The sequence below is a fragment of the Manacus candei genome, unplaced genomic scaffold (genome assembly GCF_025592945.1).
Source record: "Manacus candei isolate 608988 ecotype Guabito, Panama unplaced genomic scaffold, ASM2559294v1 h1tg000035l, whole genome shotgun sequence".
Taxonomy (NCBI): Eukaryota; Metazoa; Chordata; class Aves; order Passeriformes; family Pipridae; genus Manacus; species Manacus candei.
Genome location: NW_026138083.1, coordinates 8,766,670 through 8,794,591, shown reverse-complemented (window position 1 = coordinate 8,794,591; position 27,922 = coordinate 8,766,670). Strand labels below are relative to the sequence as shown.

Below are 27,922 nucleotides of genomic sequence, written 5' to 3'. Positions count from 1 at the left end.
CAGGAGTCCTAGGAAAGCCTTATTTGCAATGCAAGGTTAAAACACACCAAGTTCAACTTAACATCCAGTGCTGTTTAGGGAAAGTGGAAACAGGTGGAAAAGATGAACATTTTTTTATGACAATTTTGTATCCTGTGGGCTGATATATTTTTGTAGTTATACTGAGATTACATTGCCACAGCCACACTGATTTCCATGGAATAATTTCTTATTTGTATTCCTGTAATCAGGCCGAGAAGAATCAAATTTTCTGTTTAAACCATCTCTTCATTCAACTGTAGATTTTCATGCTCTCCTAGATGAGTTTTAGACTAACTGTACAACTGTACAGATGAGGATTGCTGAAGGTATGATGTCCTTCTTGATAATTTTCAGTTTTGCATTTCCACAGATTCAGTCTTATTCGCTGCTAAGACTTGCAGCTCCCGTTTATTTTGGTGAGAATTAGGAATTTCTGGCCTGGCAAAGTTCCATTCCCTGAAGGCTGTGATAAGCAGATATAAACGCAGAAATTTTTGTATGACTCCAATGTCCATCTTTTGTCTATAGTGTCAGTTTGCTTTCAGTTTCTTGACAAGATTAAAAAATCAGAAGTAGAAAAGAGCATGAAATAGCTGTGGCAACATATAAACTGAGAAAGCAGTACCATCTCCTAGTTTACAGAATGAGGAGTTTAACTGACCCATTCTCCATCCCTACATTTTAAAACATCAGTTGCAAAACAGTGTAGATAGGAATCCTGTGTCTAATGCTAACCAGGGCGGGGAGAAGGCGAAAGAGCAGCTCTTCCCACACTGGTGTTTGCTTTTTCTTCTTAAAGATGTGCATGCAGTTCGACATTTGTTTTCAAAAGCTTACTGAGTGCATACCTATCTCCCGGCTGCTGGCCTGACAGGGAGTTACACGTGTGTGTCCTTGCAGAAGGCATGCTGTCAGTCATGGCACTCAAAGGCGATTTCTTAGTCTGAAGCCAAATTGGCTTCAAGTAGAAAAAGGAAACCCAAGTAACTTGACTATGGTGAGAGTAAGCAAAAGTCTGCTTAATCAGAAAATCATATTATGTTTGTGAGGAAATTTGGTAAAACCTTTCTTGGTAGTTACAAAGAAAAGGTGATAGGAAGCACTGTTCTGCATAAGTCTCTCCTGCCACTGAAATGTGTTAAAAAAGCTCACATAGATGTCAAAAAAACGTAATCCCAAAAAATTTCTGTAATTGAGGCTCAGTGAATAAGAGTAACACTATGCGTATGATAATGTACCCAAATGACAAAAAATCCAAAACTTTCTTGTCCAAGGAAATAATTTTTGGCACATGCAAGGCAAGTATCATAGTTAAATGCTTCTGGAAAGGTGCTCTGAGACCCCCGCGGCTGCAGGGCAGCTGCCGGCACTGCCCGAAACCCGTGCGGGAGGCCTGCGCGGGGCCGGGCCCGGGGCTTGGGCGTGGCCTGGGGATGTAAGGCGTGGCCTGAGGCAGCGGGGGCGTGGCCTGAGGCAGCGGGGGCGTGGCCTGGGGCGGCGTGGGCGGGGCTGTGGTTCCGGTGCGCGGCGGCGGCAGCAGCGGGATGAATGAGGTGGAGGGGCTGCGGCAGCGGCGACTGCCCCACCCGCAGGTCATCACCGACGACAGCCCGGCGCAGGAGGCCAAGGAGGGCAGGTGTGTCTCCGTGCGCGGTGCCGCCCGGCGGGACGGGCAGAGGGCCTGCTGTGACGCTGCGGCTGTGGGGCCGCGGTTGGGCCCGGCCCGAGGAATATATGCCTGGGTGGTGTGCTGGGAGGAGACGGGCTCTGCCCGCCTGGTGCGACCCGGCGAGGGAGCAGCAGGTCTGGGTCAGAGTGCGCAGGGAGGAGCTGGAAGGGACTGGCTGGCTGCCCCGCGGCTGTGCGGGTTGAGGCCGCATTTCCTCTCGCGTGGCTGGAGGCACAGGTTGGTGCTGGGTACCCGCGGGTGTCAGCTTGCCGGTACCTCCAGCACCTCGGCTCTCCCCAGTGCTCCTTCTGCTCGAGGTCGCAGACGGGGAGGAGGGGTTGGGACAGCGCTTGCCTACCTGCTTTGCCGAGCTGCAGGAAGAGTTTTTAATAAAGGAATAAAAAAAAAAAAAGCAAAGAAAAGCAAAGAAAAAAAGTTTTAATTTATGGCTGGTTTGTTTTTTTTTAATGTAGATCTGTTTAAGTACTGTTTATCATTTGCTAGTGAGAAGTTAACAGTTATCCCATTGTGGCTTGCACAGGTTTATTGTGGGTGTGATTAAGTCTTGTATAACTGTTTATATCTTAGCAATAGTTTAACGACAATTCTACATGTGTCTGAGTCAGAATAGCTATATAAGCAATCTCTTTGTGGCTAAGTTAAAAAAGATTCTATTTACTATTTTCTGTTTAGGAATTTTATAAATAAAATAGCCTCACTGTAACTAAGGTAATAGCTGCCATAAGAAAGTGGGAGTATTTACCTTTCATTGAATAAGGTAGTTGATGACTTCTAATACTTTTGTTCACCATCTTTTATGTCTCTGCTGATTTGAGTACTTTTCAGATTCTTATATCTGCCCTTCAGAGTCATCAGAATGAAAGACTGTCTGATGGCTTGCAATGTAGTTCCTATTTTTAAAAAAGAACATAAGCATCTCTGAGCTTGGGACTACTTCTGGCTTCAGCCTCTTTTGGTAACTGCTCAAATCAGTTGAATATCAAGGGCTCCATCAATGATCCAGAGTATTCACAGTTCTCGTGTTCTCATGTCCTGCATGAAAACAGTGGAGGAAATTCTAGGGCCTGCCATTTTTCTAGCTGGGAGCCATGGCAGAAACTCTTGAGGACAGTTGCTTTTCCCTCCAGCCCAGCAGTGCTTCTGCCAAGTGGATGAGGCAGCCTGGGCTCCTAGCTAGGGTGACCCATGGTATTGTCTTGCTAGCTTACTGTGTGTCTTCAAGAGCTGGTGTAATGGCTTTTTTTTTTAGTTCACAGTGACAACTAAATTGCTGTTATTATAGCTGGAGTCCTGGTAAGTTGCATTATTGAGATTTGTGGCTGCAGGCCATGTAGGATTAATTATCAGAGACATAATTAACAAAGGATTTCTGTTTTGCTTATCACTGTTGGTGAACCTTTACTTCAGTGATTCTTTCCTGTGACTTACAGTTGTCATTATTCTTTATCATGTCCTTTGATAATGATTCTGAGCAGCTGACTTGTTTTTTTTAAAGTTTTTGGGTTTTACTTGAATTCTTGTGGTTTCAGCAGTGTCTAAACTAGGTCTTGCAATTTGCAGGCTTGAAGTGTGAGTTTGCTTGTCACCTTATTCTTGCTGACTTTTTCCTTCATTGTTAGTTCCTTGCAAGTTTGAATGAGAATCAGAAATATGACTTTTACTGAAATCACGCCTTCAGGAACTTTAATTAAGCTGTGGTAGATGAGTTCCCAATTAAGTTGACTATAGTAGATGAGTTTCCATTCATCTTTATCTGCTTTCTTTTGTGTGAGCTGTTCTCAGCTGTCACAGAAATGCTCAGGTGTCTGCTGACAGTACTTTGAATATTAGAATGTTGAGGCTTCATCTTTTGAAGGACAGTGGAAAGGCAAGGTCAACAACCGAAGTCTTTGTGTAAAATTGGGGATTGCCTTGTGTCTTTACCCCATGCTCTTGGATTCCAAATCCAAGGGGAGACAGACTGGGAGGTTATTGCTTCCTCAAGACATCAAGCAGGAAGTGCTGAATCATTTCGATTGATTGTAAGGGCAGTCTGGCTCTTGGGAAATATGAAGAGCTCAGTGCAGGTGAAAAAGCTTGTTTGAAGCGGTTTCCCAGACTGATCCAGCTCAGATGGAGACAGGCTTAGTGCTGTAACATTGCAGAAGTTCAGGATGGGAATGCTGCGCTCTTGAGAGCAAGAACTAAAAGTTATTTTTTAATATATTCCAGAGCAGGAATACTTGCACATGCTTATGGAAAGGAGGTAGGCTCAGGTGGTTAGTACCTTAGGGGAGCTGAGAAGTATTTGGTGACCAACAGCATCAGTGCTATCAGCACTTCTTGAAACAGGCTGAACTGTCTGTCATGGCAGGCTGTCAGCATCCTTGTGGCAGTCACCTCGTCACAGCCTGGTGGTTTGTGTGGTGGCTTGTGACAACCTGCTGAGTGCTGTGCAGGGCTGGGGAAACTGGGGCAGGACTTCATCCAAACTGCCTACGTCTGCTGCCAGGAGAGAGGGGCTGACAGCAATTTGCCATCAGGAAAGAGATGTGATGAATTATGAATGTCCGAATTTCTAGACATTGTGCATGCAAGCACTGAGTGAATCCAGGCCTAGTTCAGACCTTGCTGTTCTAGCTGGTAATCCCAAAGGTTACCTTGATGCTGATATCAGTACTACAAGTACATGTCATTAGCTCCCCAGTTGTGATATTTGTGCTCTGGGCAGTAGTTCATGTTTCCTACTGTCTGGGTGGTTGGCTAATGAAGAACAAAACAATGGAAGTGGTCCAAGGATTAGTGCAGAACCATCAAGCAGTTTGTCTTTATTTAACTGATACTGCAAAGGGACTGGCTGGCTGGGCCAGTGAATGGTTCAGAACAGCTAAAATTGTGAGAGCTGCTTCACTAGTTCAGGACTAGAATTTGTTGAACTTGGCTCTGTGCTTTCCTCTGTGAATGCCTGATTGATTTCTCTGAACTTTTTGAGAACTGTAGTGGTTTAAAACCAGCTGGGATTAAACTCCAAATAAGATGCTCTCCTTCCCCCTGCCCTCCTTTGGTGAGAGAGGGACAAAGGCAGAAACTATGGGTTGAGATAACAATTTACACACAAAATGGTGCTCACAGTTATTCCCAAGACAAGGACGAGATGGTGGATGTTTCTGCAGCTAGTGCCCCATAGCCTCCTGAGACAAAGACAAGATGGCAGATGCTCTCTGCAGCTGGTCTTCCCAGTTCCTGAGCCCGAGACAATGAAAAACAGTGACGGACAAAACCCCCAAAAGCTGGATCGTCTGTATTGTGCCATGCCGCCCACTCCCCTCGGCTGTGTTTGCCACTTTGGAGTCACGTCTGCGGCTTGGCTGTGTTCGGCAGGATTCAGCAGTGTTTGACTGGGTTCGGCTCGGCTAGGTTCACCACCGCTCCGTTCCCTGTGGCTGCTTCTGGCACCAGCACCCCTGATGGGCACAGTCCACCCGACTCAGCTACGTTTGCTGCCTGGAGCTGCACACTCCTGAGGGATAGGAAGGGACAAGGTCCACAGCGCTGGTCCCAGCAAATTCCCTGAATGGAACAAAACGGCACAGGTCCAGTGTACGTTCACCTTTTTCTTTCCCCTGAAACCACCTCCCCCACCCCCTGATGACAGGAGTGGTATAGAATAGCAACCTCACCAAACCCACATGGCTCTAGGCCCTACCCCCCTGCAACTAGGACAAGAACAAAATCTAGTCTTCTCCTGTGGAAGAACAGTTTTTACTTTTTTTTGTTGTGTGCCTTGATGGGTAAATAGAAGATAATTTCTTTTGTGTGCTTCATTTTGAGTTTCAAACCAGAGTTCACTAAGTTAAGCAACCATTAATTTAACTTTCTCTATGTTTGTTGTATCAGTGGAACTTTTCATTCAGAATTTTTGCTGGGATGGAAACCATGGCCAAAACTGAAGATCAAGTTTAAAAAACCCCAACCAAACAATTCACTTCCTCTGTTTCTTGGTGGTTTTTTTTTTGTTTTTATTTTGGGGTTTTTTTAGTCAGTTGTAACTTGTAGAATGTATGAAACCTGCACGTGAAAATGCTCTACCTCATATGATGCCAGTATGCTGACCTTTCTCTTATCCTAATGTGTTCAAATTGCACCTTGAAGGTCAAGATAGTGGTTGGGCAAAAGTGTTTCTGTTTCCTCTTCTGAAGAAAATAGGCTGCTACAGAATTTTTGAGGACTGTTGCACCTGTAAACAGCTTAACGTGTTAATCCTATTTCTTGTCTGGTTTGGCAGTACTTACAGCAGCAAGGTGTTCCGTGTTACCTTCTTGACTTTGGCTGCGTCTCTGACTGTGCCGCTGCTTGGAGTAACTGTTCTACTGGATTGTCCTATAGACCCTCAGCCTATAAGGTAAACTGTTGCTTTGCTTTGGAGTAAATGTTCCTGAAGCATAACTTCTCCTATGTGTTCTGTTGTTTTGTTTCAACAAACAAGAGTTAACAGCATAAAGTGGTTCTAACTGGATTAAGAAATTGGGGAGTGATTGTGATATTACCTGTAGCCAGTCTGTTTCTGAGCCATCTTGTGTAGTTGTGTGTCACTACTGATCATCAAAGGAGCTGAATTATTAATATGGAAAATTTTCTGCTATCCAAGCTATCAGTGGAGCTTGTGATTACACACATGTGCTCTTGCCTTCTGTGAGACAAGAACTGCAATTTCACTAAGGACCAAGCTGTGCCCCTGATATTATCATTCTGTCAAAGAGAGGCTGCTTATCTGAGAATGAAAAATGAAAGTGGATAACCCGAATGAATTGATTTGGTGCTTTGTATCAGGGGAATCATCTGATGATGTTACGTTTAAATGCAGATCTCATAAAGCAATGCAGCTAGGTGTCTGAATTCATAAACATCTGAATTGAGGTATGTGTCACGTGTAACAGTGAATCAACTACATGAGATGTGACCTGTATTGGGAGTTGTGTGTTAAATGCTTTGACAGCTACCCTAGGGTGGAGTGAGGCTGTTTAGCGCTGCTGGCATTTTGAAGTAGGTAAAAATGCTCTGTCTGATAAATATTTATGATCAACTCGATAATTGCTATATGAAAAGGAACAACAACACTGCAAACATCTCCAAAGTTGAAAGAAACTGTAAATGTGGTTGGGTGGTACTTACAAGTCTTGCAAGTAGGCTATTAGACATAAGCTGCCTCAATGCATATCATAGTGAAATACTTTATACTGTGATTGGGTTTAACAAACCCCAATTCCCTAAAATACATTGCGACTGAACAGTAATTTTAAAAGCCAATTGGAACAGGTTGCCCAGAGAGATTGTGAAAAAACATGTAGGAGTCTCACTGGCTAATAGTGAAGTAGTAAGCCACTGGAAACTATAACGAATAATAGGAGGGAGAAAAAACTGCCTGTGAAATTCCTGCAACTCTGTTTTATTTCAAGTTCTTTCTCTATGAGTCTGTCTTGGATAATATTGATCCCAGGGAGATTTTTCTGCTTGCACACACAACTGTCCAAAGTTCCCAGCAAATGAGTTCCTTATCTGAAGCTTCTTATCCTCATCTGAAACTCTCTAAGCTTGGAAGAAGGGATGGAAAACAAATTTGTGTTAGCACTGTGAAGACAATTCTCCTGTAAATCTCTTCTGTACAGAAGCTAATAATTCAGTTGTTTTTGTCACTGTAGTAATATATACTTAAAGAAAAGTTTGCTGTCTGTAACCAGACAGATAGGAATATGTATTTTTCTCTGTTTCTGAATTATTCGTGTTGTGAACCTGTTTTCCTCAATTGTCATGGCTTTCATAGTTTCCAGTTTGTTGACTTTTTTCTTCCAGTTACTGAATCTTTAGAAATTGTAATGATTTTCACCATATGAGCAGTAGATTTGCAACGTGGTTGGTGACAAATAGATCCTGGATTCTATGAACATGGGTAAATTTTGGAGTCAGACCTCATCTTTTAAAGATTCTCTGGGTGTAAGGCATTTGCTTATGGTCATATAAAGGGTTATTAAAAGAAAAAAAATCAAAAAATTATTTCAAAACTTGGCCTGTGTATCTTTAGCATACTCCTGTGAATGAACAACTTGAAATCCTTAACTCATGGAGACTGAGGGGCTTATGTGTTAAGAGCTTTTAAGAACTTAAGAGGCTGAAACATATTCAAGTTCAGTTAAGGCTGGTTTTGGAGTCTGGTATTTTAGTTAGAGTTGTAGGCATCTTACTGCTTCCCTTCTCTGTATCTCTGTAGTTGGAACCCTAGTTGGCTTGAAACTGATTGTTTATGTGAAGGGCTTGCAAGATTGGGCCTTATTTTGTCATTTTGAGATGGGAGTTCAATACCCTTTAAGTTCATGTGCAACTTACTCCTTTGAGTTGGTCTTTCTCTAAGGGCCTGCATTCAAGTTATGAACAAGACCCTATATTTCAATATGGTATGAAAGCATGTGTGTCCTAGTGTTCAAGCTACTGGAACACTTTTCCCCCTAGCTGTAAGCTGGGGGGAAATAATTAAGTTATTTTTTCTCTGAAAGTGCTGTACATTGTCAGGTCTCAGTGTATTGTAACATACCAGGCTTTTAATTTTTAAAACTTTTTTGCTTATGAATTTGTACATATCAACTTAGGAAAAATATTCTGGTACAAACAACTCATTCAGCTGAGAAAACTGCTATTCTTTTGTGTTATGGCAATGCACAAATCCTTTGCTTTTGTGTAAGATAGGTGAACTGTTGGACTTGAAGATGTAGAGATTTCTTAGGAACACATAACTGCAACTTTTCTGATGAGCAGAACCATGAAATTGTTGTGATCCTTGAAGAACAAGAGTCAATATTTCAGCTTGTTAGCTGTGGGTGTTTTTGAAATATGCTTTATGTAAAGCATAGGTCAGGGTTGCAGGAGTTGGCAAACTAGGTAAAAAACGATCCAATATGTTGCTCAAGAATGTTTGCATTTTGTGCAAAGCATCACGGGGTCTGTATTCTGTTTTGTAGTTTGAAGGAACCTCCCCTCCTGACGGGTGTACTAGAGCCCAATATCAAGTTACGAAAAGCTGAGCGGTTATGGGAAAACCAGCTGTATGGACCAGAGTCCATTGTCAATATTGGGGGTAAGCACTGACAAAATAAGCTTTTAAAGAAGGGTCTTTAAATGTTGCTCCATCGATAAAGAGTTTGTTCAGCAGTATACCTCTTAGATAACAAACTCTGTAAGTTACTTTGAATTTTTGTAAAAGTAATTGTGTTAGGCAGCAAAACCTGGCTGCAATGTACTGCTTTTCTCCTCTTTCGTGAGAATAAAATAAATCTTGTTGCCAGATTAAAAATCCCTGTCCTTGACTGAAAGCATCAGCAGTGTAGTCAGGGGCTACTTATGTTTGGAGGAAGTGGTCCCATTTCATTTGACTAGCTCTTAACTGGGAATTAATATTCACCTGCTCTTTTAATGGTCATTGCCACTGAGGGAGCTGAGTTTCATGGTCTTCATATTTGCTTTTATGACAGAAAAACCCTCAAATTGGTACATAGCATAATATATCCCATATTCATAACTCCTTCATATTCCATATTCATAACTCCTAAAACTTGAATCCTTCCTCTTCTTTTTGAATTGCAAGAAATCTAACCAACACAGGTACCATCCTGTATTTCTTCCTCACGGAATGTGTGTTCTCCCCAAATCACAAACCCATGCCACCTCTGAGCACTTTCTTAATGACTTATCTAGACTTCTAATGGTGTGACCCTCTTAGCAGGAACCTAACATTGTGCAGGGCTTGTTTCCTGTGCCTCCTGAAGGAAGAATAAGGCTAGAAACTACTCTTTACATGAGTCCTTGAGTGCTTTTTCTCTGAAAGGGAAAGGGTGTGGGAGTTCCAAGCAAGGCCCTTCCTGAAAGATCCTTCGGTACAAGAGGTGTTCAGTAATCATATATTTTTTTTTTTCCTTCTGCTTTATCTTCTAATAAATTAATAAAATATTTTTAAGAAATTATTTTACCCAGTAAGAAACTACTGTAAATTCCTTCCTCAGATTACACTTTTTAGCACATTGTAAACAGAGATAGGTAAAAGTGATTACCTGAAGCTATTGATTCTTTTATGTTGCCTGGTTTTGTCAATCTCTTCGGAAACTCTTTAAAGAAACCTTCCTGCAAGGGACTATGACCTATGGATAAAATAATCAACCTGACTGGGAATAAATGTTGGAGTCTTCTTATTCTCTTTTAAAAGTGTAATTAGCAAACCTAAAACATCAGTTAAATTAGAGATGGAAAAGTTCAAGCAATGGGCTCTACTAATCTAACAGTGTTTCATTTAGTTTGGTTGTATGGAAAAGTTTGTGTTGTTTGTATTCAGTTAATGTCTTATGCTATCACACAGCTTGGCATGAATGCAGTAATTTGGCAATGCTTTTGATTTGTATGGTTGTTCGATTGCCATAGTTTTTTGTAATTCATCTCCAGAACTGATACAATATGAGCATTGGCACATGCCCAGCAGCCAACGTGGACTGTATCCGAATGAGAAGTTTTATCTAGTCAGTCTCTCATTGAAGAGTGATAAGATAAATGCAGTGTCTGACCACATTTTGTGATGATGTAGAAATTTACCCAGATGGATCCAATGACTGGCCATTAAGTTATGTTTACCTTTAACTAAGAACTTAGACCACCTGTGGGTGAAAAGCTTCATATCCTATAGACACTCCCAAGGTTTAAATCCTTCCCCTTCTTCCTGAGTTGGAAGAAATCTAACCAAATGCTCTTATTTGCCTTCATTTTTTCCCCTTCCATGTATTTTTCTTTTGCTATGACTGAAGAAGTCTGTCACTTCACTGTCTCTAAAACCTGAATTCTACTACATGCTAGTAGAAGGATCATGTAGAAGGATGTTTGCCACTGTGGGTTTGTGATCAAGCTAATCAGTTGTTTTTGCAGATATACTATTTACTGGGACAGCTGATGGGAAGATTATCAAAATTGAAGATGGGGAAATACAAACAATATCCAGAATTGGCCATGGTCCTTGTGGTGAGTGACAGCTCCTGAACATAGTGTATCTGAAAATGTCTGAGTCAAGGGTATGTGTTGCTTAAACTATGTTCAGTCTGGATTGCTCATGCAAGTGCTTATCTTCCTCTACAGAAATTTGTAACAGATATATTAATATATTTTTATGAATGAAGTATGAGTGGAGATAGGTACATTGGAAGGAAGAGCAGAACAGAGGGCCAAAAGAATTGGAATGGGTGCTCTTAGACAACAAAGCACAGAGTTTCAGCAGTAAAATTAAGTAATGCAGGTGTTTTTGTGTCATGACTACAAGGCCTACACTCTTGTAAGGCTGCAACATGGATGACTTGTTGGCAGAAGATCCTGCATCTTAACATCAGGAGGAAGACGAGGTTGAAGTGCATCACAAACAACATTCCTTTAACTGTTTGTCCATCTAGAAAAAAAAATCTATCTTAAGAAAAAAATGGGCAGCAACCTGGCCTAATATTTGTGGAAGCTGAAGTCAGCACGATTCTGAGGTGAAGGGCCACCCCATAAAAGCTGAGGACTCCTAAACAAGTGTGAATGAATGAACTCTGAAATAATGTGTGAGTGGGAAAGATCAACGTATTTACAGAATTTTGCCTTGCGTTTTGTTGTACCTATTTCCCTTCCTCTGTTTGTAAGTACAGTGGGAATAGTGGCTGCGCTTGCTTTAGCAGAGATCTTGCCTGGGTCATGATGTTTTTGTTTCCTCAACTGCTAAACTGGAGTTATTTCTTGTTGAATTCTACACTTCTTTCTGAATGACTTATTTGCTTCATTTAATGAGATTTCTGGAACTGGGTGAGAAAAACTGGTGGTGACTTGTTGATTAACAGAACCATTTCTATGGGAAGGTTAATGTTGGCCATCTCAGTAGTGCCTAGGCAGTCTGAGAAGCCTGGCTGGTGTTTGCTGGGACTGTGGGTAGTTTTGTTTGCAGTAGCCTTGTAGAAGCTTACCTGAGGTTCTGCAGCCCTGTGCTGGTTGACAGAAGTTATGGTCAGGAACTGTTGCTGTCCTTATTAGCTCTCATTGACACATTCATCGTATTATCTATATAATTTTATGTGGATGTTCACATGAGTAGACTGGACTGATTTGGAAGCACTCTCTTGGCTACCTGACAGGTAGGACAGTCTTGGTGCTGGCAGCCAACAAAGTCTGCTGCCAGCAATAAGAAGCTGGATTTGCAGCTGCTGCTTAGGCAGGAAGGTAGATTGGGATGGGTGTGAAGAATCACCTTTCTCCTGTTCATTTACATTAGACTTGTACAGCTTGAGAGAGGTGGGAAGGTTATGCTGCTCTGTTTCTTTAGGGCCAGAGTGGTAATGGGGTGCCTGGACTTTTGTACTCCTTGAGTTGGGGAGGGAAGTGGAAATGCTGTAGCCAACTGCCTTCTCCAGAAATTTCTAATTTTTCAAACTGTAGATGTTCTGAACTTCTTAGCTCTTCAGGACTCAAGTATCTCCTTGAATTTGTCTAAATTCTTCAGATTTACAGTATTCCCCTTCCTCTTCGTGTAGAAGTATTCAATGTCCGGGTCTTGAGAAAGCAGCTATTTCATGACAATGTTGGACCTTTTCAGAAAAAGAAAGGTTTTTTTAATTAAAAATTAATTTAATTAAAAAAACCTAATTCCACGAACCTGCAGTAAAACTGATTCTTTCTGAGAAGAAGCATTTCATTAAATTCAATTTTCTGATATTTAACCCTATTTGAGGCAGCTGTTAGCTAGTGACTAGCCTGGCAGATTGTATGATTCTCTCTAGACTGGTGAAAACATGGCATGGGGATATCTGTTTCACTCACACCTAGAAAAGTAGGAATCTTTTCTTTAATGAAGGTATGTGCCATATGTATGCCACAGAGATTTTTAAGCTACAGTTTGAGCCAGGTGCCCACCAAGCTGCTCTATCATTCTCCTCCTTAGCAGGATGGGGGAAGAAAGGAAGACAAATAAAACCCCCTCTTAGGTTAAGATACAGACAGTTTACTGAAACAAAAGCAAAGGTCACATGTGCAAGCAAAGGAAAAAAAAAACCCCAAACCCTCAAATGTTTTATTCTCTACTTCCCATCAGCAAATGATGTCTGACTTCTTCCTAGGAAGCAGGGCCTTGGCACATGTAAATTGCTTTGAAAGATGAATGTTGTAAATAATGAATGCCTCCCCTTCCTACTCCTTTCTCTTAGGTTTTATATCTGACCTAATACCATATGATGTGGAATATCCCTTTGGTCAGTTTGGGTCAGCTCTCTTGGTTATGTCCCCTCCCAAGATCTTGCCCAGTCCCAGCCTACTGGAGAGGGGAATGTTGGAGAGAGCATTAATGCGGTGCCAGCACTGCTCAGCAGTAGCCAAAACACTGGTCTGTTATGGACACCTTTCTAGCTACCAAAGCAAAGCACAGCATTGTGAGGGCTGCTGTGGGGAAAATGAACTCCATCTTACACATATCCAATACACTTATATAGGTAGCCAGAATGCCTTGTATTTATTTCTATTTGGAAAACCATTTTAAAACTGTTTCCTAAGGAACCCACGAAGATGAGCCAACGTGTGGAAGACCACTTGGCATCAGAGTTGGGCCAAATAACACTCTTTTTGTGGCAGATGCTTATTATGGACTCTATGAAGTTGATCCTGATACAGGTATGACCTTTCTGCTCAGTTCTTCCACTGACAAATCTGGGCTTCATTTGCAGTTTTACCAGATACTGCAGGCCAGAAAACAATGCCTGTCTTCTTTGTAAAGTGATTTGAAGCTGTCTGGATGAAATGAGTCATGCAAGAACTTGATATTTATTTTCCTGTAGCAGTCACTTCCTCTCTGTATCTGTCTGTCTGGATCAGTTACTATAACTTATCTTCTGGTGTTACATATTTTTGGTTGTCAAAATTGCTACCTCAGAACCCATGAATAAAGCTCTGTGTAGCTGTTTCAGTTTTCATAAAAGGAAAGAAAAAAGATTGTTGTTACATAAACTTTTTGTTGTTTTTGCTGTACTTTTGTTTCTGCCTTGATCTTGCTGTGGTAGTGAAAAGCTTATAACTTCTCTGTAACCTAAATCTACACAAAGGGAAGAAAGATTTATTTTGGTGCAGCTGAAGATCACGTGGCTTGTTCCTGCTGAGAAAGGCACTGTTGCATTGTGCCTTTCAATGTGTCCCTGAGGCAGATCTCAGGGAGCTGTTTAGGAGCTGTGCTGTCAGAAAGTGATAGTTGGTTTTGTGTAGGGTTGATTTTTCTGTCAGTTTACCTCTGCACATTGGCTTCAGGTGGGGAGAGGCTGGCCAAATGCTAGGTGAAATGTAATAGAAAGATTCAGACTGTGTTGCCCTGGGAGAGTATTTGGATGGCAGACAGCTGTCATAATAGCTCAGTCATGACAAAAACAAGCATACAAACCCAAACCCTGTGCCTGAACATGACTTAATTAGATTTTGGTTGATTTTTAGAGATTTGACCTTAATAATTGACCTGGTAGTTTGTGGCAGAGCAGTTCAGTGGACCTGCTGATGTTTTAATGCCTAGAAAGTATTACTCTTTGTTCCTACAGGTTTATAGGGAGAGAAGGAGTAGTGATTGGCTTGCCTGCATCCTTGCCTGCCCCCTGCTTGCCTGCAGGTTGGGACCTGAGTTTGCACTTTGTTTCATATGAACTTCAGAAATGTGAAAATTTGGCACTTATCATTAGGGAACATAATCTACTGTTTCAGTTTTTCTGGAGAGTATTTTCTCCTGGTCATTCATGTTGAGTTGTTCCATTACAGGCCAAAACCTTATTGCTTAACAAAGAGGCAGGAATTGAAAAAAGTGAACTGAATTTCGTATTAGTATTTACTCATTTCCAAAGCAGGACATACAAAAGCTTGTCTTGTGAGTCTTTTTTTTGTTTCTTTTGTAACCAGGTGAAACGAAAATGCTTGTGTCAACCAAAACAGTAATTGAAGGTCAGAAGTTGTCATTTGTAAATGATCTTACAATGACCCGGGATGGGAGGAAAATCTACTTCACTGACTCCAGTAGCAAATGGCAAAGACGAGACTACTTATTCTTGATTATGGAAGGCACAGATGATGGGCGGCAAGTATCTCTTCTCTGAGGCATTTAACTTACTGTAAGCTCAGTTGTAGGAATGGACTTCACCGCTTCCTTGGTCTTCAAATTTTTTCTCCTTATAAACCACCTGTGCAAACACTGCACTGCTCAGGAGAGGTAAGAGTATGTGTGGATGTTGCTAAAGAGACCTGCAGCAAAATAAATGAGATTCTTCTTTTTCCTTCAAGAGGACTTGCATGGAACATCTGTTTTAGAAGTGAAGGTGTTAGCATTACCTTCAGCTCAAATCCTTCACGAATGCTGCCAGTCTCAAGTGGCTTATTATTTCTTCTGTGTTCATAAACAAATGCTTCCTGGCTATTCTGCCTTTTTAACTTAAGTGAAGTGCATTGAGAAAAGATGGAATGCCTGGAGAATGAAACAGACATGAATAAATATTTGTGTTAACTCAAAAATGCTTTTTTTTTAGCCTCCTTGAATATGACACAGTAACAAAAGAAGTGAAAGTCTTAATGGTGGGGCTGAGGTTTCCCAATGGTGTGCAACTCTCTCCTGCAGAAGACTTTGTCCTGGTGCAGGAGACAACCATGGCTAGAATCAGGAGGTGAGTATGACTTCACTGAATTTATTACCAATCTCTGTTTAGAGATTGTTTAAATAAATGAGTGGAATGATAAAAGAAATCCTACACTTTATTTATGCCTAGTTATAAGTGACAGAGAAGGTGGCCTTCCTCGATACTTGTTTTTTTTTTATTTTGCTGTAAAAATCTGCAATGCGTAATCTTTCCATCGTGGGCTCCTTACACATAGTGGAGTAAGCTGACTTTTTTTCTGGTGAGAAGAGTGTGGCTGTATTTCCCTGAACCTGAGGAATGAAAAAAAACCCTCTTTTTGAAATGAAATAATTTTGGGACTTTTATTTGTTATTTAGACTGCTTAAGATGTCCTAATCTACTATCTATAACTTTCAGGTATTATGTATCTGGGCTGATGAAAGGTGGAGCAGATATGTTTGTTGAGAACATGCCTGGTCTTCCAGATAATATCAGGTTAAGCAGCTCTGGAGGATATTGGGTAGCTATGGCAGCTGTCCGGCACAATCCTGGATTTTCTTTGTTGGATTTCTTGGCTGAAAAACCATGGATTAAAAAGATGATATTTAAGGTAAAAAAAAAAAAATTAAAAAGAATTTTTTTAAAAAATCACCTTTAGTTTAGGAATCGAAGTGCTAAATATTTGTTTTTCGTGTTTCTTCCTCTTCACAGGAAGACTTAAAAAAATGTTTTGTGTTGTGCTTAAAACTGTTGTTGCTGTCCCTGGGTAGAACAGTCCTTTATATTCATAGGTAGTAAAACAGAATATTCTGAGTTGGAAGGGAGCCACAAGGATCATCTAGTCCAACTCTTAAGTGAATGGCCTGTACGGGGATCATACCTGTGACCTTGGCATTATTAGCACCATGCTCTAACTAGCTGAGCTAATCTGCATTCTGTAAAACTAACGTTTGCTTCTCTGAGTAGCGGGTAAACATCTCTTAAGTTGTCTTCCATCTTGATCTCAGGAAAGAAACGGGACTGTCTCTACTCTAGTCATGCAGCAACACAGGATCTACATTTGGATATGTGAAGACTTCACCTTTGTACCTGAAGTGCCTAAAATACTTATTGCCAGGTGTCTGAGGAGTGTTTGGGAAGTCTGGCCTGTTCTAATGACTACCGTAGGCATCTTGGGAGACAGTGTGTGTGTTATGGATGGTGTTGGGTGACATTTTGTTCTGATTCAATATGCCTTTTGTTGTGTCACACCCTGAGGATGAGGATGAGCAAGAATAAGGGCTATCTGATGCTAAAGAAACGGCATGGTGCTTTTTGGACAATACAAAGACATAAAAATACTTCTTCTGTCCTTGAAAAAATAAAAATCAACAAGTGGTGTTTAGAATGGAAGCACCATTTCAGCTAAACAAGCTCTGTGCTGTCCCTGTCTCTCCTGGTGCAGTGCAGGAGCCTTAACAAAAAATGATGCTACGGGCAGCAGAGCATGATGGCTGCTTGGCTCAGCTGCACCAGAACAAGCTGATGTCTCCTGCTTGGGCAACCTTTCAGCCTAGCTCTGGAGTAGAGTAAGCTTCTGCTGGTTGTTTTGTTTCTTTTCAAGTTGCCTTTTCACATATTAATGCATTAACCCTGTGTAATAGTCTTTACTCAAATTGTGTGCTTATGTTCTTAGCTGCTTCTTCCAAGGAGTGTGGAATGGTCTTTGCCTGTATAAGTGGCTGAGATATAATTGTGGAGAACAAAATCTTTTGTTAATTTTCTGTTTTTCTTTTCTTTTTCTTTTAGTTGCTGAGTCAGGAAACCGTGACAAATTTTGTGCCCAAATATAGCCTTGTTGTTGAACTTACTGAGACAGGATCCTACAGAAGAAGCTTTCATGATCCCAATGGAGTGATGGTAGCTTATGTTAGCGAGGCACATGAACACGATGGATATCTTTACCTGGGTTCCTTCCGGTCTCCGTATATTTGCAGAATTAATCTTCAGCATGTTTAACTGTCCCTCCATGATGAAGTCCCACTGTCCTATAGTATTCCAGAGGTACAAAGGAAGCATATATTAGAGGCAGTTTGTGACCAAGGACAAAAAGTGAAAGTCTGTTAACGTGCAGTAGCACTGTTGCCATAGGAAAACATACAGCTTGCTGTACCTGTTCTCTTCCTTGATTTGACTGCTCATGTTTTGGAGTTGGTGTGCATAATTGTTAATATCTGAAGAGTATGGTGGGGCATCTTCATTCAGTTATTTGTTCCTCAGAGAACTTCCACTGCTTTTCCGTGCCCAGCCCTGTTTGGAGTCATCTTAAACAGACATCATCGTGTTGCCTTTAATGCAACTGTATGTCTTCTTACACTGGAAGGATTTGTGATATATGGAATTTAATTATGTAATATTTGAATTGAAGATAATGGCTTGCATGTGTTTATTTCTGTTTTAGAACCTGCTGTTTAGGATTACAGTATATATTCTGATGTCATACCATGGTGCTGTGGTAGAGGCAGCAACATCCAGAAATCAACAACATGTGTAGAAATTTAGTTAGACCATTGGGTTTCTTCAATTCCAACCTGTGTAAGTAACATTAGACACTACAATTAGCTGTTAATCAGAACCAAATTTCATTGTTACCTGTGGACTCCTGTGTTTTTTTCTAGCATTGTGATCAGATGATGAATGAAAGTTGCATTTTCTATGTTATTAAGGGCTAGTCCCAGCAGGTTTAAAAAGGGTCATATGTAGTATTTCTTCCATGTTTATCAGGTCCTGTAAGTCTGTTGTTGATTATCTAGGTGACCATTCCTGAGAGACAAGTGAGAGAAGAGGGCCAGCTGCAGGAATCCTCTTCAACATGCTTTTTATGGAGAAATGGTAAAGATTTTGGGGAAGACTGGTGTCTGAAGATGGATGTGGACTCAAAGGCCCCCTGTAGAATCTAGTAATGGTGGATAAGGAAGGCTTTGGTGGAAGATTTTGGAATGCAATAGTAGCTCATGGATGCTTTCTGTCATTCCAGAGGGAATGATATACTTCCTCTGTTAACAGATACTCTGCTTGGTAAATCCAGAGAATGCTTTTCTGTCAACTGTTGCAAAGGAAAACCTGTGCCATTACATTTTGTGGCTGGAGAGGCTGGCAGCACAAAGGAATTCCAGGCACCTCAGACAGTAAGTCTTCAGAGGCTCAACTTAAATGCCTCTATGCAAATACACATAGCATGGGGAATAAGCAAGAGTTAAAGATGTGCATGTACCTGCCTGTGGTCTCATTGGCATCACAGAAACGTGGTGGCATGGCTTCTATGGCTGGAGTGTTGAAAGGATACAGGATCTTGAGGAAGGACAGGCAGGAGGCATGAGGAGAGGGTGTTGCCCTCTGTGTCAGTGACCAGCAGGAGTGCATGGAGCTCTGCCTGCGGATGAATGAGGAGCTGGCCGAGGGGTTAAGGGTCAGGATTAAAGAGAGAGCAGGGACAGGTGACGTTATAGTGGGGGTCTGCTACAGGCCACCCAGCCAGGAAGACTGAGTGGATGAAACTGCCTATAGACAGGAGGGGCCACACGTTCACAGTTCCTGGTCCTCGTGGGGGATTTCAATAACCCTGACATCTGTTGGAGGGACAACACAGCAGGGCCAAAGCAATCCAGGAGGTTCCTGGAATGCACTGACAGTAACTTCCTTCTCCAAGTGATAGAGGAGCCAAGGAGGAGAAGTGCTATGCTGGACCTTTTGCTCATCAACAAGGAGGGGCTGGTGGGGAATGTGAAGCTCAAAGGGAGCCTTGGCTGCAGGGACCGTGAAGTGTTGGGAGTTCAAGGTCCTTAGGGCAGTGAGGAGGGCACATAGCACATTGCTGCTGCCCTGGCCTTCAGGAGGGCAGACTTTGGCCCCTTCAGGGGTCTGGTTGGTAGAGTGCAATGGGATAAAGCCCTGAGGGAAGAAGGGCCCAAGAAAGCTGGTTGATATTCAAGGGTCACCTCCTCCAAGCTCAGGAGTGATGCATCCCAACAGAGAGAAAGCTGGGCAAAAATGGCAGGAGGCCTGTGTGAATGAACAAGGAGCTCCTGGACAAACTCAAACACAAAGTGGAAGCCTACAGAGGGTGGAAGCAGTGGCAGGAAGCCTGGGAGGAATACAGAGATTGTGTGAATAGCCAGAATCAGGTTAGGAAAGCCTGAGAGAATTAAACCTGGCCAACAACATGAAGGGCAACAAGAAAAACTTCCATGTGTATGTTGATGATAAAAGAAAGACTAGGAATAATGTGAGCCCTCACTAGAATGAAAGGGACAACCTGTTTACTGGGACATGGCAAAGGCTGAGATAGTCAACAACATTTTTGCTTCTGTCTTCACCAGCAAGTGCTCCAGCCACACTGCCTGAATTGCAGAAGGCAAAGGCAGGGACTAGGAGAATGAACCAGTCCGCTGTAGGAGAAGATCAGGTTCAAGACCATCTAAGGAACATGAAGGTGCACAGGACCTGTTGAAATGCATCCATGGGTTCTGAGGGAGCTGCTGGATGAAGTGGCTAAGTCACTATCATATTTGAGAAGCTGTGGCAGTCTGGTTAAGTTCCCGTCATCTAGAAAAGGGAGAAAATAACCCCCATTTAAAAAAAAAAAGGGAAAAAATGAAGACCTAGGGCACTACAGGCCAGTCAGTCTCACCTCTGTGCCTGGCAGGATCATGGAGCACAGAGAGACTGGAACATGTTGCCCAGAGAAGTTGTCTTGAACCCTGGAAGGGGTTCAAGGCCAGGCTGGATGGGGCTTTGAGCAACCTGTTCTAATGGAAGATGTCCCTGATGATCTCTTAGGTCCCTTCCAACACCATGATTTTAAATAAGAGGTTTTTGCATCTTGGAGAACTAAAGGGTTCAGCAGCTTTGTAATTTAGTGCATTGATTTGTACTTTGGAACTGAAGCTTTTGCTGCTCTCTCCTTTTCTGCCACTGGGTGACAGTCAAATATAAACGTACGTTATTGCTCAATTTCCTCATCTTTGAAAAGGAAATAATTAAGTCTTGCTGTATATGTAATGCAAAGCACCATAGACGGGGAAGATGATAAAAATGTCATCCACTTTCACTGGCCTTCTATGCTTCTCTCTATTAATGGAGGCCTATGCGAATGAAAATTATTCTTTCTTGTCAGTGCTTCTGTCACCTTGTTCTGTGTTAATTCCAGGCTGCAGCAGTCCTGTGGCAAGTAGAAATGTTTATGGATGATGGTTGCTGGATCAGGCTGACTTCTTCCTGTACAGGCCAGGAGCTGCAAACCCTATTGCTTAGTATGGTGGTTACTCAATTTGGGAGGGTGTTCAGTAAGATGCCAAAGAAGCTTAATAGATGAGTTGCTGCAGGCTCTGACCTTTGGTGCAGCTGAACCCTATCTTAATAGTTTGTGGACAGAGATGGAGTGATACTGTCGTAACTTTGAAAGGCTGGAGAGGTGTGACTGCTACGGGCATGGGCAGACTTACTGCTGTGAGAACTCTGAAGAAGGGCTGAGAATGGGACATGCTTGCAATGTCTCTTTTTGGGAAAGCCCAGCCCAGGGCGGGCTGTTTCAGCATCAGCTGATTAACACTGCTCTGCCAGCCCTTGGAACTATTTGTCCTGTTCTGGACGGATGTGAAAGTTGAACTTGATGGGATCTTAAACTGGGGTTGAAAAAGCAAGTCTGCTGTGGTGATTCTTTTATGCTGATGCTTTGGTACCCGAGGGGCAAGCATGGCTTTGCCTCTTGAGACATAGTTATCTCTAGTGATTCATTTGCCAAAGTATCCAACAGGAGGTTTTATGAGAAACTTTTCCTGACTTTTGCAGCGAAGTAGACCTCCACTGTTTTGACATGCCAAATGTGATGGCTTTTGTGTGACTAATTCCCTTTTAAGACAGTTTCCCCAAAGTTATGAAGTGGGAAAGCAAATAAGTTGTAGTGCTGTGGATGCTCAAGAGGGTAAGTCATATGAAAACTTGTCTCTTGGGAGTTTTTTAGTTCGGATTCTTTTTCTACTCCTCTAACCCTTCGCTCCTTCCTGGCCATTGTTGGAGATAACTTAGTACACTGTGGTCTTGTCTTTTTTAGTTCTGTTTGAGCTTTGGAACAAGTACAGCTGACCCAGAGATCATCAAATAACTTGCTTTTCTTGGGGAATGGGAAAAGAGAATGCCAAATATGAGTAGTATTTAACAGAGTGTGGCTTTGTCTGGTGTGACTTTTGAGTGCTCTAGTCCAAGCTGTCAAACTGTGGCCAGGTGTATCTCAGGGGCAGGTGCAAGAAGACTAGAAATGTTTATGGCAGAACTGAAGCCCAGAAGCAACTTCCTCTAACCTGAACATAGCTAGTGCCCTTATTCACTGGGGCTATTACCTTCTGAGCTCTTCTTTTAATCCTGTGATAGCAGGGAGGGTTGTTCTGCCAGGTGCCACAGTCAGGAGAGAAGGCTGGGCACCACGAACATATTGGAGCTGTCTGCACAAGAGTCTTCTGAGAGGGATCAATTTGCATGTAAAATCTGGCAAGTCAGTGGTGAAAGCTAGTGCTGTGGCAGGGAAGAAGCTGAGCTAATGCCTTGGGTACTTGGGTTCTTTGTTGTCCCTGATGTCTCATGGGAGCTCAGTCACTACTTTTCCATTGTGGCTGGTGGTGCAGGTTTGTTGCTGGCCAGACCTTTTCAGCTGTGAAATGCAGCTCTAACCACAGCTGCATTTGAAATAACTGCAGGCAGACACCCCTTTGCACTGAGAGCAGGATGTGAATTCTGGGAGTAGGGGTCAGAGGCAAGCAAGAATTTGTGCCCATGAAATTTGTAGTTTCTGATATCTTGCCCTACCTGTCTTTCATCCACCTCGGGCAATAGAATTTTTCCATCGTTCTTGTCTATGCTACATTGGCAAACAGCTGCATAACTTGTCAGTCTAAATGAGTTTGTCTAAAGGTTAAGCGTTTGGACAAAGTGCGGTTTTCAGTTAAATTTCTCAGAATGAAAAAAACCTGATTGTTGAGCCTGTACAGAGGGAGTTGATTGGGTACAAGTCCAGTCAGTCAGTAGTACCCTTAAAAAAACATAAAGACTGCTGAAGTCTGTAAAACCCCAAATATAAACTCTGGTAGGTGGCATAATTCTAAGCAACAAACTTTGCACAGTGACAGGCTACTTAACCAGGCCACTGGCATTTAATTTGTTGTAAGAACCTTAACATCTTAACACTTAGTTTTATCTGAAGCTTTGTCTACATAAATAAACTGTGTTTGGCCCTGCAAGTCAGAGGTCAACCTGAAGTGGAGTGGGATTGTGGTATGTGAAGCACCAACGTCTAGGAGAAAGCCAGCATGCTTGATGCTTTCTGGTGAGAGAGATGCCTGGCCCAAGATGGCTGATGCTTCCATGGCCACTAAAATGGAAAGGAGGCCAGTTACTGTTGTGGTGACAATGTTGGTGGGGGACCAGAGTGGAACTGCAGAACCAAGAAGAGGTATCATTGTGCAGTTTAAGGATATTATGACAAGTATCTGAATGCAGGGTCTGCATACCTCCAGTCCAAGGAGACCTGAAGTGTGCTGAGGCTGAAAGGAGGTGCCTTTCCTGAGAGCAGATGGTGTTGTCTCCCATTCCTGCTGCTGTGCTGGATCCTGATAATGCAGAAATGGGGTGATCTGTTGACTGACACACAGATCTCTCATTATTCGGCATAAGGGGTTCTTAAGGACAATATTTTTCTAGAAACTCGGGGTTTTCTAATCCTTAATAGTTCCTCAAATACAATTCTCCTAGAGTAAAAGAACAACGCTAAAATGCCTGTGGAATAAACAAACTGACATAATCTCCTCTTGATGCTTCCATGGAGACTAGTTTTACAGGCTCGTTCCACTTCCACAGAGGCATCAGTCAATGGCATGTTGGTTTCAGATGCACGTGTACATACCTGCCTTGTGCAAGGAGAAAGCTGGAATAAGTCAGGCTTGAAAAAAACCAGCCAGTCTTCTTGATGATATCAGTGCAGGAACATGACACCTTTGCAGCTCTGAGACTGTTTTCTAGTGTGAAAACATGGCCTTACTGGAAGCAGCGAGAGGTATCCAAAGATCTTGCCAGAGCGAGATTGGTTTTTGGTGGCAGAAGAAAGGGGCTGCAGTTCCCTAAAAAGGGAGGAAACCCTGTCTGCATAACTCCCAGAGGAACCTGAGGCTGCTTCCTGTGTCTTATCCAAGCTTCTTTTGGGACATACTATGGCATATGAAAGAATATTGCTCTGTCTCTTGAAGGACTTGGTGAAATTTTTGCTTTAGTGTAAAGCCTTGCAGTGAAACAATGTAAGGCAAGGAACTAAGCTGGAGTACTCCGTGGCTGTGCATTCTAAAGATGTTTTGTTTTGCCTTGTTGGTGGAACAGATGTTCCTGCAGGGCACAAGTATCAGGAAGATTTTGCTGAAGCTATTTAAAATGTTACTCCACAGCTAACTGCCCTGTCTCTTTTCTGTAGCAAACTTCTCCTTTAGTAGAGCTGCTGGAAGATAACTCACGTATCCCTCTGACACTTTTATGCAAAAGTTGGTTTCTCAGTGTAAACAGCTGATGAAAGTGATTGCAAAGCCTTGGCATAAGTCTGATTCCTTTAAATCTGTGTCTGCTTTGTGTCAGTGACCTTTGGAGGTGAGATGATGACCTCTAGGTCTGTCTGTTCAGTGATCTCAACAGAGATCTGATGATGCTGACACCTGGGCCTTCTTATCTAGCTGCAAAGAGCACATAAGGCAGCTAATTTCTGCTAATTTGTTTGAGGTATGGACTGAAAAATTTTGCAGTAAGTGATTGTAGTTAGCTATATACAAGGCTTTTTCCTTGTAGCCAGCAGCAGTCGTGTCTCCTTATCTAGCTGCTGCCGATTAAACCTTGTTTTGGTTCTGTGCACTGCACGTGTGACTCCCCTAGCTGTGAGTTCTGAAGGTCAGTGAGGTTGTGAAATTGGGTACACCTAGTATAGGCACGACTTCCAAGTCCTTAATGTAGAGCTATTGATGTGAAGAGAATGCAAAGTGAAAGTCTGTCAGTAAGCAGACTGGTGGCAGGCAGTTTTTCCTGTACAGTTTCAAAAATGAGAGTATCAGAGGAAGTATTTGCATAGCAAAGCTTTTGAGCAAATGCAGATCTCCCTTTGAGGATCACTGAGCACTGTGAAACTCTGGTGAAACTCAGGCTAGCTTGGTTTGAGTAGCACTGGAGGTCTCCTCAGTGTGCAGCCAGTCCTTCCATGTGGCAGACTGTTTGAGATCTCATCCTCACATGCAGCTAAGTTTCCTCTTAAGTAGATGAGCCAGGAAACTGTGTCATGCATTGAGCCCATTGCTTCCAGCATACTGGAGAGAAATCTGAGGCTGAAGTAAGCCACTCCTTCAGCTTGTTTGTACCAGTCCTGCATGAACCCATACTTCAGAAGCACCAGCTTTGGTTGTTCACAAGCTCTTAATGTCACTGCTGGGATGTTCTTTTTTCTCCAACATCCAGGGCTAGCAAGAACAAGTTTTTCTTTTCACCTTATGCCCTAAATATTTACTAGAAATATTTTTATTTAATCGCCGTTGTAACCTGGAATAGACGTCAGAGCCTTGGCAAGCTCTGCAAGGATGTGAACTCCTTGGAGTGAAGTGATGAAGAGTTAACCTTGGTGTAAATTCTAGCAAAGATGCAGAGGGCAGAGACATTGGCTATTTGATTGCTGCATGTCATTGGGATTAAATGGTATTTAGCTCCAGTTCTTTAGGTCAGTGCTAGCAGTGTCCTCTTCTTTAATTTCCCAAATCTTTCCTCAGCGAAGTGCTCTGGAGTGGTACAAAAAGCTTAGTTGACTTTAGCTCTGCTTATTTCTTTGGTGCTCATGAAAGTTCTGTTATCTACCTGGGGAGATGATGCAGCTTTAAACATAAGGCTGACCTGTCTTTCTCAGAAGGTGCTTGTCTGTTTGGATAGAGAGGTCCAAACTGTCTTGCTGCATTTTCCTGGACAGAGCAACAAGATCATGTTGGGTTTATCAGCCTGCATGATGCTAAGTTATTAGAGAACATTATTAAGGTATTAGAGAGTGTCCAAAGGAGGGCAGTGAAGATGGTGAAGGGCCTTGAGAGGGCTGTATGAGGAGCGGCTGAGGTCACTCTGTCTGTTCAGCCTGGAGAAGAGGAGACTGAGGGGAGACCTCATTGCAGTTACAACTTCCTCCTGAGAGGAAGAGGATGGTCAGACAGTGATCTCTTCTCTGTGGTGACCAGTTGTTGGCAGGACCCAAAGGAATGGCCTGAAGTTGTGTCAGGGGAGGTTTAGTGAGATATTAGACAAAGATTCTTCACCCAGAGAGTGGTTGGGTGCTGGAACAGGCTCCCCAGGGAAGTGGTCGCAGCACCAAGCCTGACAGAGTTCAAGAAGAATTTTGACAATATCTCAGGCACATGGTGTGACTCTTGGGCATGGTCCTGTGCAGGGCCAGGATTTGGACTCAGTGATCCTTGTGGGTCCCTTCCAACTTGGCATATTCTGTGATTCTGTAAAGTTCACTTGGCTTTAACTTTTGTTGCTCTGACAAATAGAGAATTGGCTCGGTGAGGAGACTGCGACAAAGCTGCTTGTGTCAGGGACTTGAAGAGTCACACATGGGACACTGTTCTGTGGTGTGCTTACTGTCTGCATGTGTCTCTGCACAGACGTGAGCCAACAGTGTGCTGCCTTTCACCCCCACTGTGGCATGTGAAAGGTGTATGACATCCGTTACTGTCCTGCTATCTGAAGGAAGAACCATTCTGGGCTAGACTGTGTAGGGCCAACAGCCTGGTTGGAAGCCCTTGGCATTGTGTGAAACACTCAGCTGAAGGGAGAAAGGGATTGAGACCATTCCTAACTGTTATGGTGAATATTCATACCATTACGTCATCTGAAGAGGGTATGCCGTGTTCGAGGAGGGGGGGTGTTTTGCTGCGGGGAAAGAGTTGATCCAGGGTCTCAGCCATGGCCAGAAACCGTCCCTGCCTTGCTGGGACAGCAGCAAAGCTGGGAGCCACTGACTCGCTGTGTTGTGCTGGAATCAAAGCAGCCCAGGGGTCACCCCTGCCCCAGCTGCCACACTGCCACAGTCTCACCGGCGCTGCCAGAGTGCCACCCGGGCCTGCCACTGCCAGAGCACATGGAACTGCTGCTGTTCACTTGCCATGTGGAATCGCTGCCTGTGCCGGAGCCCCTGCTGCCACTACACAGCCCAGTCAAGCCAAGTGGGCCAAGGCACTGCATCGGGGGTAACATGTGGCAGAGAACAAGGAGACTCTGAACTGGTACCACCACTGCAGTTTTAGTTTAGTTAACTAAATCGTATGGAGTGGCCAGTTTGGTGGTGTGGCTCCTGTGAGCAGCGCAGTTCTGGTTTTTTTGCTTTTGCCCCTGTTCTTCCATGGTTTTCTTTTGTTTGGTTGGGTGGACAGGGTGGTTGGCAGGGAGGACCCTCCACCATTCTCTTTCCCCTTTGTTCCTGGGGGACTGCGTGATGCGGTAAACTCTTTTTTTGTGGGTAAGCCATTTCCTTTGTATCTTTGTGGTGCTGCTATCTTTCCTTGTTAGTAAACTGTTATTTTTTCACTTAAAACCTCCTTGCTTTTTTTTGTCTCTCTATATTGGGGGGGGGGGCTAATAAAAAGGGGAGGGAATTCATTTTATTGGAGTTCTCCTCCCAATATTTGTCTTTAAACCAAGACACTAACCCCTTTGAGATTCGAAGAGCAGTCTTGGCTTCTTGCCTTCCTACAAACTTAGCTGTGGCTTGACTTTGCTGCTTCCTGAACAACTCAAGCCACTATAGTTGACTTTCTTTCTCCTTGTCTTTGGCACCAGGCTGTCAGTGGTAGCTTGTGTGTTGGGTGAATGTAGCACCAAATTACATCCTTTCATGACCCTTCGGGAGCTTTCTTTTGAACACTGCTTTTTTTTCCAGACAAAAGACTGCTATTCCCAAAGACAAGATGCAACACAGCTGCCTCTTCAGCACTGGATGCTGAATTTGACCTGCTGGTGGGTCACCTGCTCATCACAAATGATGTTTCTGAAGCAGGACTTGAGACTTGCCCAGCTTGCAAAGGTTTGCTTTGGGATTACTTGGAGCAGAGACCTCAGCTATGCTGTTAATAGATCCATCTTAAGATCCCCAGCCCTTGGCCCAGAGCTCTTCACTGGCCTTTCTTGACTGAATGCTTGTTATAAAGGCTGAAATTGTTACTGCTAATACGAGTTGCAATATTGCTGTAGAAAGGCAACAACTCTCAGAAGAGGAGTGTTTGTGGGGAAAAAAACATGCTCTTTGTGGCTTAGGTCAGGGCCCTTTACATTTAGAAGTGCTGGTCTATGAATGACTGAACATGGGGTCAGACTTTATTGCTGTTTTAAGGGACCAGCTACCTGAATCCTTGCTAATAAGGACCTTAGTCCAGTGTAAGCAATAATCAGCCCATGGATGAAGAGTGAAGGCTGAAGGAATGGTAGATGCCCACGTAAAGAAAACCATCATTCTCCTGAACCT

The 27,922-nt window shown here is 42.9% G+C and overlaps 1 protein-coding gene across 9 annotated transcripts; it reads left to right on the top strand.

Annotated features, from left to right (window-relative positions):
* The first annotated feature begins 1,508 nt into the window (after nt 1-1,508).
* On the top strand, nt 1,509-26,995 carry APMAP (adipocyte plasma membrane associated protein). 9 transcript variants are annotated; one of them, XR_007905453.1, is made up of 11 exons: nt 1,509-1,657; nt 5,976-6,092; nt 8,701-8,816; nt 10,646-10,738; nt 13,283-13,399; nt 14,660-14,834; nt 15,280-15,414; nt 15,784-15,976; nt 17,155-17,940; nt 18,130-18,237; nt 18,412-26,995. XR_007905453.1 is itself a non-coding variant. In XM_051793052.1 (10 exons), the coding sequence occupies exons 2-10, from the start codon at nt 5,265-5,267 to the stop codon at nt 17,362-17,364; spliced, it is 1,182 nt and encodes a 393-aa protein (XP_051649012.1). In that variant the 5' UTR covers nt 1,583-1,657; nt 5,072-5,264; the 3' UTR covers nt 17,365-17,996. The 9 variants fall into 9 exon arrangements, 4 of the variants coding, with proteins under 4 accessions (XP_051649010.1, XP_051649011.1, XP_051649013.1 ...); XR_007905452.1 differs by having other exon boundaries at nt 18,130-18,533; nt 19,725-26,995; XR_007905454.1 differs by lacking the exon at nt 18,130-18,237.
* The last annotated feature ends 927 nt before the right edge of the window (nt 26,996-27,922 follow it).

Coding starts and splice junctions, on each gene's coding strand:
- APMAP (XM_051793050.1), top strand. CDS start 1,566: ATGAATGAGGTGGAGGGGCTGCGGCAGCGGCGACTGCCCCACCCGCAG. Junction 8,817..10,645: donor GTCCATTGTCAATATTGGGG/GTAAGCACTGAC, acceptor TTGTTTTTGCAG/ATATACTATTTACTGGGACA. Junction 15,977..17,154: donor TTAAAAAGATGATATTTAAG/GTAAAAAAAAAA, acceptor TTTTTCTTTTAG/TTGCTGAGTCAGGAAACCGT.